The sequence below is a fragment of the Nyctereutes procyonoides genome, unplaced genomic scaffold (genome assembly GCF_905146905.1).
Source record: "Nyctereutes procyonoides isolate TBG_1078 unplaced genomic scaffold, NYPRO_anot_genome, whole genome shotgun sequence".
Classification (NCBI taxonomy): Eukaryota; Metazoa; Chordata; class Mammalia; order Carnivora; family Canidae; genus Nyctereutes; species Nyctereutes procyonoides.
The window spans coordinates 8,319,578-8,336,008 of record NW_026575130.1 but is presented as its reverse complement, the minus strand read 5'-3'; the positions used below and the strand labels follow the sequence as shown (position 1 = coordinate 8,336,008).

At 37.9% G+C, this 16,431-nt stretch overlaps 1 protein-coding gene across 2 annotated transcripts in view; it reads left to right on the top strand.

The window, feature by feature from the left end:
* EGF (epidermal growth factor) overlaps positions 1 to 16,431 on the top strand; it is a 93,264-nt gene that overhangs the window by 56,715 nt on the left and 20,118 nt on the right. The window contains exons 12-17 of one of the 2 annotated variants that reach the window (XM_055342498.1): positions 1,444 to 1,548; positions 2,789 to 3,012; positions 7,490 to 7,657; positions 8,344 to 8,493; positions 11,669 to 11,791; positions 16,312 to 16,428. In XM_055342498.1, coding sequence (XP_055198473.1) covers positions 1,444 to 1,548; positions 2,789 to 3,012; positions 7,490 to 7,657; positions 8,344 to 8,493; positions 11,669 to 11,791; positions 16,312 to 16,428 — 887 coding nt within the window. The remainder of the gene's footprint in view (positions 1 to 1,443; positions 1,549 to 2,788; positions 3,013 to 7,489; positions 7,658 to 8,343; positions 8,494 to 11,668; positions 11,792 to 16,311; positions 16,429 to 16,431) is intronic. The other variant, XM_055342499.1, reaches the window with a different exon arrangement.

Below are 16,431 nucleotides of genomic sequence, written 5' to 3'. Positions count from 1 at the left end.
CAATGACAGTTGTGATTGAGTGAATTTGACACATCGAATTCAAAAATATCTTCCACCCGGCAGTACCTTCCTGACAGTCACTTCATCTGGGAATAGAATTATCCTTTAAAAGTGGCACAGGAGTACAAATGGCTTCAAATTATCCACCCCCCCGAGTTGGTGGTTTGCAGTGTCCTTGGCCAGCACAAGCCCTGAGCCAATTTTACCTTTGCTTTCTCTCCTTCATAAAAACTATGAGGAGGAATCTATGAAGCCTCTTCCCCACCAGGTGCTTGAAACCACACTTGGATAAACCACCCAGAGACTTCCTTAGTGCTTAGTAGAATAGGGAAAGGGGAGTAGTACTGCCCTGTGTTTCTGGGAAGGCCCACAAGAACAAGGGCTAGGCCCTTCCAGATGTTTGTTGAATGAATTAAAAATAACCATACTTTCTAGTTTGCTAGGGAAGCAGGCTGAGCGGACACCACATGGTAGGGAGGGGAGGTTCTTCTTCTCCCCTCAGCCTGTGGTCCTACCTGCTTCTGGATGCTGCTTGGAAGCCCAGGTTAGTATACAGGGTGAGAGTGTGCTGGACTAAAGCATCTGCCCTGGGTCTGCCACTTGCGTTGTTAATATTCTCTATACTAGAATTCCCTCTCCTCCTGCCAAACTCTAAGCTCTATGAGGACAAAGACAGGGTTTTGTTTACTATTGTCTCCAATGCTGAGGCCAATCTCCGACACACAGTAGGTGCTCAGTTAATATTTATTTGATAATGAAGGTCAGTCTAACAAATAAATAGAAAAACCAGAAAACAAGGATTTTCTCCTCTGCCAGAACCCAAAGGGTTATTATTATTATTTTTTAATGTAAAGATGAGCAAATAATAATTTTAATACTCCCATTTGTCTTAGAATTATGTGGAAGAAAATTAAGTCAACATAAATCTCCCTTCTGCTGTCCTCATGCTGGCTGTCTCTTGACTCTTTGAGGCCTATTCTCTCTCTTTCCTGTGATCTGTGACCAGGAGGTACAGCTCCCCCTCTGGCTTTCATTGGGTTCAGCAGGAGCTGGGATGTTGTGAAGAAAAAGGTTTGGTGGTATTTACCCTCCTGACTTTGTCCCTGCCAGACCCCTGACACAGTTCCCTCTTACCTTATCCTTTCACTGTGTATTTTAGTTGTGTGGGATAAATATTGGGATGCTGATTGAAAGACTGTGTTAAAAAAATAGAATTTGTGAATGTATGTCCTGATGTGTGTGTGTGTATGTGTGTGTGTGTGTGTACATGTGATGGTCCTGACTTGTGTTGAGAGTATATGTGTGTGCACACATGTGGTGGAGGTGGTTTAGAGTGCCTCTTTGTGCATTTCACTAAGTAACAGGGAAAAAGGAGCATTTTTGTTTAAAAAGTTGATATTTAAAGTTGATATAACAAGCTCCTTTATATTGCATGCATTTTAGAAAATCTCTTATTGAAGGGAGTGATTTAAATGGAAAACATCGTGAGATAATCATCAAGGAGGACATCTCTCAGCCACGTGGAATTGCTGTTCATCCAATGGCCAAGTAAGTTTTGTGAAAATAAGGCACTTGCCCATAGAGGTCATGAGACAGTTCATGTTTGATATACTAGTGTTCAAAATTTTTCTTAAGATGTCAGGTGTTCAGTGGAATCAGAAATCAAGAGAATCCATGAGATTAGTTCAAACTTTCAGAAATGATATAACTAGCATGACTTCCCCATCCTTTTATGTCTTTTGACTTTCTATTTTTACATAAACATTTTGTTATTCATATAACCTTCCTTTTAAGCAAATTTAATTTTTTAAAAAAGAAGTGGGCTATAGATGCAAACCCATGAAACTACTTCCTTTAAAAATCTATATTATTGCTTTCCTGAGCAAAGAATGGTATTTAGATTGTATGGTTTATGAATTCTATTTAGAAAAATCATAGGAGGGGTTCTAATCATAGGTCATTCCTAGATTTAGACAACTGGAGAAAGAAATCACGAAAGATTAGAGGACTGTGTTGTAAATTGTGAATTAGTAACATATTGTTGACAAATGTTGGTTCAGGTTTAGAGAATTAAGTAGAATAATGAATTCCTTCCTAGTTGTTAAAAAACAAGGGTTAAAAACTAACCCTATTTAATTTATAATGGGAATTTTATGAGGGTGATGGGAAATAATATATTGGTAGTAATTGGTAGTTGATTTGGAACCAGCCACGTGATTAAAAAAGTGAGAATGTAACCATCTCTAAACAAACTAGGATAAAAGATAACGAACCATATTGACCTCAAAAAATGTGCCTGAGCATCTGATTTATGGAACTTAAAATCGACCAAATTAACTGAGTACATTGTATGAAACTAGATAACAGATACATATGCTATTTCCTTTATGCTGTAATTTTACATATATAGTAAGTTTTACATATGCATAGCAAAGGAACAGGCTAATAAGATTTTATTGCCTTCTGCAGCATGAAACACTAATTTAAGAATATGCTCTTGAACACACTTTCAATTGGTTATATAGTACAATTTTTCAAACTAATAATTTCTTCTTTATCCAGTGATCTGAGCTTTAATTCAGCATTACCTGTCCAAGATGCTCTACACAAAAAGATAATTTTTGCTATTGAGAATTATTTGTCTGATGTACACTGTTATACTTTCTATATTCCTTGGTGTACTACTTCAGTTTATTCTAAAATGATTTTACATTGATGTTTTCAGTGTTGAAAGAATGGAAGAATTTTTTCATGCAATTTTATTTGTTGTATGCTTTCTTGATTAAAGGAGATTATTCTGGACTGATATGGGGATTAATCCACGAATTGAAAGTTCTTCCCTTCAAGGCATTGGCCGACTGGTTATAGCTAGTTCTGATCTGGTCTGGCCCAGTGGAATAACGATTGATTACGTAACTGAAAAATTGTACTGGTGTGATACCAAGCTGTCTGTGATTGAGATGGCCAATCTGGATGGTTCAAAACGCCAAAGACTTGCCCAGAACGATGTAGGTGAGACTTTGGGATGGGTGATTTCTTCATCTTGACCTGAGTGTTGATGCGTGTTAAATAAAAAGTGTGTTTATACACACACACACACACACACACACACACACACAAACATACACTCACCTGTGAGAGAGATATGGAGACAGACTTCTTTGGGAATGTCTGAGCTACAAAGATTACCTTCACATTGGAATACTGGATAAAACATTGTGATGAATAATCATTTCTCTTTGCCAAGATTTCCCAAAATCAGAATGAAAATATTAAAAATTTACGACTTCTCTAGGAATAAGAACTTGGTTCAGTTGTTGTCATTTCTTATGTTTTAGGCAAAGATTAATAAATATAGTTTTCCTTCCTATTATATTTTCAGATTTTTCATGGGATATCATGTATGTTCATAAATATATTTAAAATGCTATAGTCTATGCTAAGTGTTAACAGAGAAATACTGGGGGATCCCTGGGTGGCTCAGCGGTTTAACGCCTGCCTTGGGCCCAGGGCGTGATCCTGGAGATGTGAGATCTAATCCCACATCCGGCTCCTTGCATGGAGCCTGCCTCTCCCTCTGCTTCTCTCTCTCTATGTCTCTCATGAATAAATAAATAAAATCTTTAAAAAGAGAGAGAGAGAGAGAAATACTGGGGGTGCCTGGGTGCCTCAGTCAGTTAAGTGTACAACTATTGGTTCAGCTCAGGTCATCATCTGTGGGTCAGGAAGTGAGCTCCCTGTGGGGCTCCCTGCTCAGCGAGAAGTCGGCTTCCCTTCTGCCCCTCCCCTCATTCCTTCCCCGTGTGCACTCACGCATGCTCTCACTTTCATAAATACATAAATCCTTTAAAAAGACAGAGAGCGAAATACTGAATGTACCAGAAGCCATTACATGTTCTTGAGCAGAAAATGTGTATGATAAGACTGGCACCTCACTGTAACCCTTAGTAACAGTATAAGGGTTGGATTGAAATCTGGAGAGAAGGAAATTAGTCAGGAGACTCCAACAGTTGTCCAGTCAACAGTTGATGAAAGCCTAAGATAGAACATTGCCATTTCAAAGTGGAATGGAAGATTAGAATATTAAAAAGAATTACTATGAACGAAAAATTTAGAGGATTTGGTCATAGATTAAATATCAGCACGAGAGCCAGAAAGATGTTGAAGATGCTTCCGAGATTCAGAAACTGGTTGGTTGAGAAGATACAAAAATATAGTCTATATCTTTTATGAAGAAGCTGACTAATAATCTGCATAAGATATTTATTTTTGTCATTCTTTTTGGCTTAGAAGATATGAATTTCTAGATTTGTATTATACATTAAATAGGTCATGATAAGTAAAACTGAAAATTTTGCATACTTCCAAGTTTCCTTGAAAATTAAAAGTATACTTTACAATAAATCATAAGCCCATCTAAGATCATAGACTTTATTCATCCATGCACTTAACAGATATTTATTGAATCATTTTAGGAAGTAGTGACACAGTAGAGAGTAAAATAAAAACGGTTCCTGTGAAGTCCTGGAGCCTGGGATGTGGGGACATATATTATTAAAAAAATACATCACCCAAATAAATGGGAAATTATAGCTTCGCTATATGGAGGTATAAAGGGATTTGAATTATCCAAATCAGAATGTAAAGATACCATATGCTAAACCAAAAAGCATAGCAAATACTTAGTGAATAATTTCTATGGTGCTATAATATGTGACTAATACAACTTCCTATTAAAAGCAGTTATCAAATATTTGATATGAAAATATCTAAGTGACCATTTCCATCATTACAGTGCCATCTACTGGCATTAAAGTGGTGGCTTCTCAGCTGCTAACTCAGAATTTTTAATGTAAAGATTTAAGGATTAAACTAACATTTTTTATTTACTTATTTATTTTAAAGATTTTTATTTATTTATTTGAGAGACAGAGCATGGGGGGTCAGAGGGAAGAGGGTGAAGCCGACTTCCCACTGGGCAGGGAGCTCAATGCGGGGCTCGATCCCAGGACCATGAGATCATGACCTGAGCTGAAGGCAGATGCTTATTGGACTGAGCTACCAAGACAATTTTCATATGGTCTCACTCATATGTGGAATCTAAGAAACAAAACAGAGGATCATAGCGAAAGAGAGGGAAAAATAAAACAAGACAAAATCAGAGAGGGAGACAAACCATAAGAGACTCTTAATCATAGGAAAGAAATTGAGGGTCACTGGAGGGGGCAGGATGGGGGGACGGGGTAACTGGATGATGAACTTTAAAGAGGGCACATGATGTAATGAGCCGTGGGTGTTATATAAGACTTATGAATCACTGACCTCTACCTCTGAAACCAATAATACATTATATGTTAATGAATTGAATTGAAATAAAATTAAATAATATATTACATTAAAATTTAATTTTGCAAGGGAGGTGAAATAAAGACATAAACTCACAGAATAAAAATTTAAGGAGAAAAAATTGGATTCATTCATTCATTTTTTTTGAGAGAGAGAGTGTGCGTGGGGGTGATGAGGAGAGGCAGAGGGCAGAGGGAGAGAGAGAGAATCTTAAGCAGGCTTCATGCCCATTGTGGAGTCTGATGCAGGGCTCAATCTCATGACCCTGAGATCAAGGCCTGAGCCAAAATCAAGGGATGGATGCTTGACTGATTAAGCCACCCGGGTGCCCCTGAAGAAACTCATTTTTCATTTAACATTCAACTGTGGCTCTACTATTTAAAAACATAAGGAAAATTATGTCTAGTGTGAGGATTTGTTGAAAAACTCTAATTCTCATCAAGTATACTTCAAAATTAAAAATGAGAAAAACAAAAACATTTTTAAAGGTTTTTAAAAACCATAGCTAATTCTGACACATGCTACAACATGGCTACAACATGTGAGAACCCTAGGGACATTATGGTGAGTGAAATAAGCCAATCATAAAAGACAAATACATATGATTCTATCTACCTGAAGTGTCTAGATTAGTCACAGTCATAGGAAGAAAAAATACAGTGATATTTGCCAATGACTAAAAGGAGTGAGAAATGGAAGTTGTGGTTTAATGGATATACGGTTTCAGTTTTGCAAGATAAAAAAGTTCTGGAAATGGGCTACACAACAAAGTGAAGATACTTAACAGTACTGAAATGCACACTGGAGTTAAGATGATACATTTTATGTTAAATCTTTTTTGCCTTAGCAAAAAAAAAAAAAAAAAAAAAAAAAAAACACCTCACAGCTGTATAAAAAAAATTTCCTTGCTGCATTTATTGCTTGAGTTAGGGACAAAAGGCTAGAGACTAAAACGCATCTTAATGGCCCTGGTCAATAATGATGATTGGAGACTCATTGTCCCCAGGATAAGTGATTTTGAGTTTGCTGCCAAAAGAGGGAGACATTCATTCTAATCTACTAAATCCATTGCTCATTTGCTAAACAAACAAACAACAAAAAACAACAACAACAACAAAAAACCCACAGCAGCAACAAAAAAAAACTGGCTTGGGAAATGTGACTGGACATGATTAAAGCTTCCAAATTTGGGACTCTGCAGCTTTAGCCTCTAACCACTTGAGATAGTGTATTACAGCATTTCCCTGCTTACTATAAATACTTGAATATCTTATCAGGGCAGTTCCAGGGGCATGGAGAGGTGGTTAGTTGAGGTGGGGTCGGAAGAGCCACTTAGGGGTTGATAAGAGCCATGACAATGGAGGCAGGAGATAATAGATACTTTTAAACAGCTTGGCTAAGAAGGGAAGGAAAAAGACAAAAAGAAGCTGGAGGAGCCAAGAAGATGAGGATATTAATGAGCGAAGGGAAGGAAGCTAGTAGAATGAAGAGAATGAAGGTGTAAAAGAGAAGGGTAATTGACAGAACCAGGTGTGAGAGGAGACAGGAAGAATGAGCCCAGGAGGACAGGCCAATGGACTAATACCAGATAATGGGAGAGATGGGAAAGGAGGCGGGGATCCAGTGCAGGGATCCAATGCAGGGAGATGTGTTGCTGCAGATGGGAATTTAAGGAGACACTATTACTCAATTCTTTCAAATTGTTAAAGATCCTTGCAACAACCAGTGAACTTAGTCTATCACTTATTGTTGCTGCTCAAAAGGCAAGAATCCTAATGCAAAGAGAGATAAAATAACTTACTGAAGCTTAGCCTATAGTGACCAAGTCACCAAACATGGAAACATTGTCACCCTGGCCTCCCCCTCCTTGACATTCTGACAATAGCCCACATTCCCCCACTCTGCGGATGCTGTGTGTCAACGCTGGGACCTCCTACCACCAGGCTCCCATTCTAAGACGAGGTTCCCTCAACGTGTGGGTTCTCCGTGATGCAGGTGGAGGTAGCGGCAAGTATCTTGCTTAGCAGCTATGTGAAAGGAATGCTGCAGTGTAGGAATCGTGTGAGCATGTTGTAAGCCTGGTTCTTTTAAAAATATTCATGGCAAAGACAAGATGTGTGTAATGGATTGAAACTGCTTCCAGGTCACCCATTTGCTATGGCCGTGTTTGAGGATCACGTGTGGTTCTCTGATTGGACTATGCCATCAATAATAAGGGTGGACAAGAGGACTGGCAAAAACAGGGTACGTCTCCGAGGCAGCATGCTGAAGCCTTCATCACTGGTTGTAGTTCATCCATTGGCAAAACCAGGTACACTGGCCATGTCACACAGTCTTTCTTAGGCTGGCATCTATAACCATTTTAATTGTTGATGTGAGAGGCGGAGGGGGGTATTGCAATTCTCATTAATTTGGGTAGATGTTAAGATTTCCTGAGATTGGGTTGGGTCTGAACTAAGACAATCTGGTAGTGAATTTGGGCTTTGTCTCCCCATTCTCATGTTTACTTCTCCTGACCAGCTTCTACTTAATTGTTCCTTTTCACAGACTCCTGGGTTAAAGGCACTCAGGGTGGGGATGGGGCGGGGCACAGTTTAGACACCTGAGGCGAAAGCTTCTATCTATTCTGGGGCCTTTTCCTAGCCCTTGAGAGTGCCAGGGAGTGAGCATCCTCCAGTGTCCTCTAATAACCTCCTTCTGAATTGCTCTTTGTTGGTTTCACTAGATTATGAGTCAGGAAATAGGGATTATATCTGCCTAAAAAACTTCTTGAACAAAAGTACTGGCTATATTCAATAAATACTCATAAGGTAATAACATTCTGAACTTACCCAAGAACTGGCTCTGTTTGGAACTCTCCTGAAATAGTTCTTGATATAGGCTCCATTTAGATACACCAAGTTTCTCTCCCCAAAAGCTATAATGCTGTGGTTTGTACCAATGGCACTTTTTCAATCTCCAAGCCCATCTGTGAATGTACCTCTTTTCCCCCACAAGGAACACAGCCCTGCTTATATCAAAATGGTGGCTGTGAACATATTTGCAAAGAGAGGTTTGGAACTGCTCAATGTTTGTGTCGTGAAGGTTTTGTGAAAGCCCCAGATGGGAAAATGTGTCTGGCTCTGAATGGCCATCAGATACCTGCAGGTAAGATGATAAATTATATGGCTAAATTATCTTACTTTGGCTCAGGAATATAATTCTCCATCAATCCTTGTGCTATTGCTAATTTTCAGTATTTTGTATTATTAAAAGATTTCCTGCTTCAGAGCGCCTGGGTGGCTTAGTTAGTTCTGCATCTGACTCTTGATTTCAACTCAGGTCATGATCTCAGGGTTGTGAGATCGAGCCCTACCCTGGGCTCTGCTGTGGACATGGAGCCTGCTTAAAGATTCCATCTTTTCCTCTGCCTCTGCACCTCCTCCCCTCCAAAAAAACCCCCAGCTTCCCTGCTTTTAGGGATGCCAAGTCTTTTTGTTTTGTTTGTTTGTTTTCTCTGATGAATTTGGTCTCTTTTTTAAAGACTAAATTCAATTGACCTCCTCTAGTAAAATGAACAAATGATAATATTCAACATGTTAGGTTCCAGTCCTTTGGCCCCCCACTTACAATGGAGTGGCCCAAACTTGGAAAAATAAATGCCAGCATTTTACTACCTCAGATAATGATCAGAGACATTTTGTTTAGATGTTTTATGGCCTCAATTTTAGAGGTGATCACATACGATCCTCCTATCACATAACTGTTTTTTTTTCATAACTGGTTTTAATGTGAAAAGCAAAGTCCTTTGTAGTAAATAACTTTAGGATAGTAAATAAGTGTAGGGAATGTAGCCTGAGAAGGCTTGTGGTCCATGTTTAAAGAACTAAATATGACTTTGAGGAAGAGGATGGAAAAGGAAATCAAATGTGATGTGTAACCAGTAGTGCTGATTTGCTTACCTTGAATGTGCATGCAAGCAATTGGGGAGTCTTTGAATTCATCCCTTGATAACTTCATACCAAAGAGAATTTAAATTGTATTAAAAATGTTTTTTAAATTCATTTATCTAGTAGGCATGGTATAAATTAGGTGGTAGATTAATAGCAAACAAATGGATTGATTATCTATGGCCCAGAATTGGTTATTTTGGATTTTCAGAATTTTCTATCAATAGTAGCTTTAGAACAACAGTTCTCAATATTTTGGGTTTTAGGACCCATTTACACTCTTTTTTTTTTTTAAGATTTATTTATCTTCGAGAGTATGTGTGTGTGTGTGTGTGTGTTTGTGAGAGAGAGTGAGAGAGAGAGAGAGAGAGAGAGGACGTGAGAGGGGGAGGAGCAGAGGGAGAATCCGCAAGTGGGCTTCCCATTGAGCACAGAGCCTGACACAGGGCTTGACCCCACAACCCTGGGATCATAACCTGTACCTAGATCAAGAGTTGGACACTTAACCAACTGAGCCATGTAGGTGCCCCGAGGACCCCTTTTCATTCTTAAACATGATCGAAAACCCCAAAGAACTTCTGTTAAAGTGGGTTATATCTATCAATAATATTAGAAATTAAAACTAAAACTTTTAAACATGTATATATGAAAATCATAATAATATTCCATATGTATAAGCATAACATATTTTTAGGGAAATAACTATTTTCTAAAACAAAAACATGTAGTGAGAATAATGGCACTGTTTTATGGTATAACTTTAATATCTGGCTTAATATAGGGCAGCTGGATTCTCATGTCTGCTTCTATGTTAAATCTGTTGCTGTGTTGTTTTGCTTGAAGGATATGAAGAAAATCTGACCTCATACAGACATGGATTTGGAGAAGGGAGGACTGATAATTTAATAGCCTTTTTAGATGATACTATGCCAGAACTGGACGGGTCATAGTTTCTTAAGCTGTAGCTGCAGTGCAGAATCTAAAGCCACATCAATAAACTTTTGTCACCGACTACATTAAAATCCAGGGGTCTATTTTGTACTTTGAGTGGCTCTTTTACTAGTGCATAATTTTGTGGCATCATGTTGGTCATTTGAACATACAGATTGGCTGAGTTGTGCATATCTTCCAAGTGTGACACACATACAAATCACATTTATTAATTATTACCGTCAATTCATTAGACAAGTCTTTGAGTTTGGGGATTTTCATCAAGGTCATGGTGGTGGCAAAAATTTTTCAGAATTTTATTTTTACTTGAAAGTTGAAATTTTATCATTGGCAATAAGTACTGCCAATTGTTTTTCTTGAACAACAGACTCACTTTATTTTTGAAAAGATATTTGCCAAATTTCCAAGTGTTTATGACATACTTAATCTTTCAAGTAAAAATTATGTCTAATGAGAAAAGAGGCTAGTTTCAGTTTGCAGCTCAGAGTACACACGTGCTTTTCCCCCCGACAACCAGACAGCCATCGTAACTTCAGAATGTGCACAGTGTTTTAGATATACTTCCCACTTCATTGCATAGAATATTAAAAAGCCAAGTATGCCATGGTTGAGAACTTTAAAAAATTAATAATTCTTACTACTTCATCATGGTTCTTCTTAAGTGAAACTAGAGTGTGTGTGTGTGTGTGTGTGTGTGTGTGTGTGTGTGTATGTGTGTGAATGTCTACAGTGAAGAATGTGATTATTAGTTGAGTTTGGTGCCATTGCCTTAATTCATGCTAAGGCACCAACAGTTTTACCTAATGTCTAATTTCACATGTATTTACATTTTGTGAAAATAATTTTGACCTTATGAACTCTGCAATGGGAACCCGGGGGTCCATTGACCACACTTTCAGAACACACTTAATGTTTTAGAGGATCCAGTTTTCCCATGTACTGGGGATTTGCATAGGTCCCATACCTATGTTAAATTATGGCTTGTTTACACCTTTCCATATTTCTAAATACAGGTAAAATAAAGTTAAAGTAAGTATCAAAAGCAGCCTAAGGAAGAAGGAGTATAAATGGAAGGCAGGTTGGGGAGATTATTTTACTAATTTGTCCTTAGTAATTGTGGCTGTTGACTGTGAGCTGATTATGTGCATAAGAATTTTGTTATTCTACTCTTACTGGTTTTGCCAGTACCTAAAAGAGTCCTGTCCTTTTGCCCACTGGCTCCCCCAACCCTCAACCAAGTGCACTGAGTGAAGCTGGGAGGGTGTGGGAGAGCAGGCAAGGTTTTCTAAGTCACCAAGACACTGCTAGTTTCTCTGAATGTTCTTACTGTAAGAGTAAGTCTGAACTTACAGCCAACAAACGGCTATAATGTAAATTAAATCAAAACTTCTTGAATCATATAAGGTAAATTAACTGTATCTTCTGTATCTTTTGACCTTCAGTAGGTAGTGAAGCAGATCTAAGTAATCACGTAACGCCAGGGGATGTCTTACCCAGGAGTAAAGGATTTGAAGATAACATTACAGAATCTCAGCATATGCTAGTGGCCGAAATCATGGTGTCAGGTATGAATAAGGAATTCTCCAATATAGGTTTGGTTCCAGCAATTTCCATCTTACCAATCAGAATTTTGACTTAGCTCTCTAACTTTGGCAAAATCTACACAAAACTACTGATGCCAAACTTTGGACTCAAACTTTGGTCCTTCTTCTTTTCTGAATCATGTGCCCAAGGAAGATGGCCCCATATGAGACTGGACATGAACTTTACTCATTCAGAATCTTTGAATGAAAACTTCTTTGAAGAAATCTAACTTGGAAACAAAGGTGAAAAAATAAGACCGGACATATTTGACTGAGTCCATCCCCATCCATACCTAGTAATTTTGATATTTAGCGCATTTAGCTATACTTGCATTAGTGTGAAAAGTAGATAGTAACTGGGAAGCAATATAGGTTGGTTGCCTCAGCTTCTCCAAGTTTACAAACAGCAAATGTTAGAATTGTTCTCTTCTATATTGCACATTTATCACCAAAATGCTAAATAATTTGTTCAGTATGTAACAACTTGAGGTAGCCTAATTCTTGTATACTCTATATTCACTCATGAGGTCAGTGGTTTTCAAAGTGGACTTCACTCAGCCCTGGAACTTCTGCAAACCTCACCCCTTCATTCTGCTCTCTACCCTGTAATCAGTGCTGCTCTACATTGACACATTTTATTTACTTATATTTCTGACTAAGATTTTATTTTAACAAAGTGTCTGTGTCTAAAAATAAGTTTGAAAGCTCCCCTTTAAGACCTTAGATGCATTTAAAATGCTCATCCAACTTTTGTGGTCTGCAGACTGTTTTGTCTGTGTACAAGGCCTTGGAGACTTCTCACCTCTCCCTCTAAGAACCTATTAGTACAGGGATGCCTGGGTAGCTCAGTTGCTTAAGCATTCCACTCTTGATTTTGGCCTGGGTCATGATATCCAGGTTGTGAGATAGAACCCTGCATCAGGCTCCTCACCTAGTGGAGCCTGCTTACTCTCTCTCCTTCCCTTTGCCTCTTCCCTCTCCCTCTCTCTCTTAAAAAAATAAAAAAGAACTTATTGGTATGATTTTTTTTGCCTCTTTGCCTCTTCCCTCTCCCTCTCTCTCTTAAAAAAAAAGAACTTATTGGTATGATTTTTTTTATAAAATATCAGCACAGAGGTGGATATTTTTGGTAATAATAATTTTTATGGAGCTTTAGAGTTACCAGGTATTATACCCTCTAATTGGATTCTTTTTTTTTTAAGATTTCTTTATTCATTTGAAAGAGGGAGTTGGGCAGGGGGAGGCAGAGGGAGAGGGAGAGGAGAGAGAACCTCAAGCAGACTATCTGCTGAGCACAGAACCAGATATGGGGCTTGATCTCACAACCCCGATATCATGACCTGAGCCAAAATCAAGAGTCAGAAGCCTAACCAACTGAACCACCCAGGTGCCCCTCTAATTTGATTCTTATCACAACCCATCACTTTACAGATTTGAAAACTGAGACTAAGATATATTAAGGTACTGACTTTACCAACGATTTTTGAAAATCATGACCAAATAATTAACTCATGTCAAGAAAAAGTCTGGAAAGCATTAGCACATTAGGAATATTACTCAGTTAGTGATTATTTATTTGCTATACACTATGCTAAGCACTATGGATATGATGATGAGCTAAATATAGCCCTATTCTCGAAGTTCACCGTATGAGTAGAGACAAATAAATGATAGACTAAAACGATATAAATAAATTATTATAAACAATATAAATAATAGTATTGAGAACAATTTCAAAGTTGCTAGGGATCCGTAAAGGTTCATAGAGCATATTTTGAAGGACTAATGTTTGGGAGATTCAAAGACCAAGATGAATGACAGTAAATTAGACACATGGGTGGGATTGGGGAGTGATGAGATGGCCAAATATTTGGAATATGTATACTGTATAATAGGCTGTGTTTTGTTTCATACCTGAAACTATACTCTACCTTGTGCAGAATAGATGGAAGTGATTGTCTTTGTGAAAACTACCTCATTTTTCCATATCTGAATTGTGTTCTATTTTGTCTTAGTCTATGAGGTTTTTGTTCTACTCGTGTTATGCTAAGGGGTCATATTTATGTTTTGTAGTGAGATTTCACTTAAAGTGTCTATGCTAAAAAGAATTTGAAAAATCTATAATAGATTTTAGGTTAGGATCAATATATTCTTAGTCCCCAGAGACACACAGACTGGTATATAGCAAGTAGATCTGTATCCAACAAGGCAAAGAAATTTAGTCATAAAAAGGTTTTGTTGTCGAGTTTACTAAAATAATGAGTTCTAAATTCATGAATAAAACTTAAAATTCTTAACACAGCCTGTTGGGCTTTGGTGAACTAGTCCTTACACACCTCACCAGCCTCAGTGTGTGCCTTTCTGTCCTTGACTTTCTCTGGCTGGCTTCAGTTACACTGGCCTTGCCTGTAACAGACAGATGTTGTGTTCTCAGTCCACAGTGCTCTTTCTACACCCTTCCAAGTCCTGTGTATCCTTCAAGTCTCAGCTTAATATGCTCTCGCTCTGAAAGCTTTTCCTATTCTCCTAAGGAGGTGAGATGAGTTATTTCAGGTGTCTTAGAACCTGGTATTGTTTTTTTTTTTTTTGAGCATGCTTATCACACCTGTACTTCAATAACTACACAAGGAAGCAGAACCCCTGTCTATATTCTCCATCTCTGTATTGTTTGTTCTCACTAGGATCTGGCCTGTAGAAGGTACTTTTAAATGAATTCATTTTATTAGTTTAACTAATAGGCCCAAGAGTCTTTTCTGAGTCTTATCTGAATCAGGTAAGTCTAATTTCTGATTCAGACTGTCACAATACTCTTGTTCTTTATCATCCTTATTTACATACATATAAAATTTATTATTGTCAGGTCTTTTTTTTAAATCACTTTTTCCAAGCCCTTACAATAATCACGTGAAGTAGACTGGACAAAAAGTGCCACCCGTATGTAATTTGGAGAACAGGAATGTGAAGCCCAGGCACTTGTCTCTTCCAGAGCTAGTTTGTGACAGGGAGCACTTTGGCTATAGCCCATCTCCCCCTACAACTGTATATTTATTGCTTTTCATTATGCAAAAACTGCCTTGGGATTTGCAACTTACCAAATAAATCCTGAATCATATTCTAATTTAAGGCAATTCTGCAAGTGATTTAAAATGTCTTGGGCAATTGGATACTGTCCACCATATGCTGAACAGCCTTGTGACTTGAGAGCTAGTCTTCCAAATAAATGCCAAATCAAATGGATAATTGATTTAGTCTGAACTTGTCCATCTTGAAAAGTCATGAGTGAGAGATGACCAAGCAAGAATGAAGGGCATGTGTTCCCACAAGAGAAATCTTACTCAAAGAGCTAAGCAAATCAAATGCAGTTACCCAACGTAACTGCATTCACATAGAATCTGAATCCTACTCATCTTACTTTCTTTAATTTATGGGCAAGTTTAGAGGACTTCTCTTACCTCTTCTATACTCAGATGAGCAAACTTACCAATGAATAGTGAGATGATAGATTATATCCTGCTGTGGTATGTTAGATCCCCCCAACTCCAACTGTGGCGTTTGGAGAATGATTATATACATAAGTAGTAAAGGGGAAAAAAACCCAACTTACTCATGTTTATGGCTCAACATGCAGCTCTGTTCCCTGGGGCATTTGCATTTCAATGGAGTATGAAATAAAATGGTCCATTTACAGCATTTAGTTTATATGGTTCATGACTTTATAAAAGTGCCTTGAGGTTTGCAAGTCACTGCATAAATCTTGACAATAAACATACATTGTGACATACATATTCTGTAATATATGAAACATAATTTTAGTAAATTGACAATAAGTCTTTTTATTGTATCTTACTTGATTGTAATAAACTCTTATTTATTGTACCTCTGTCATGTTGGTACACAGATCTACTTGTTATATATTAGTCTATGTCTCTTTGAGGGATAAGAATATTGACCCCTATTGTACGTCATGGTGGTTGGGAATTCTCAAATAAACAAAACTGTTAATATTTGAGCCCCTTTACTCCTGGAGATTTTATAGTTCAAATTTGCAAATGTTTTAAAAAAATTATAAAGAAGTTCACACAGAGGTCTTTGAATACCAAATAGTTCTTTAAGACTACAGATTTACTGAGAGCATATAAATGGGAACACATGGCTTATGGATCCTTTATTTATTTTTTTAAGATTTTATTCATTTATTAACAAGAGACACAAAGGGAGAGGCAGAGACATAGGTAAAGAGAGAAGCAGGCTCCCTCTGGGGAGCCTGGTGAGAGACTCGATCTCAGGACCCATGGCCTGAGCCAAAGCCAGACGCTCAACCACTGAGCCACCCAGGTACACCTTGTAGGTCCTTTAATATAGATATAGCTTACAGGTCAACTAATTATTTCTATTTGGAGGTTAACCTGTCCCAGAACTCAGAAAGAAGTGCTGGGAAACTTTCAAGTCCATTTTCCCTTGGAGGTCTGCAAATGATCTAACTGGGTTCTTGCTGTTTGCAGATGCTGACGACTGTGCTCCTGTGGGATGCAGTACATGGGCTGAGTGTGTTTCAGAGGGAGAAAATGCCACATGTCAGTGTTTGAAAGGATTTACTGGGGATGGAAAACTGTGTTTTGGTA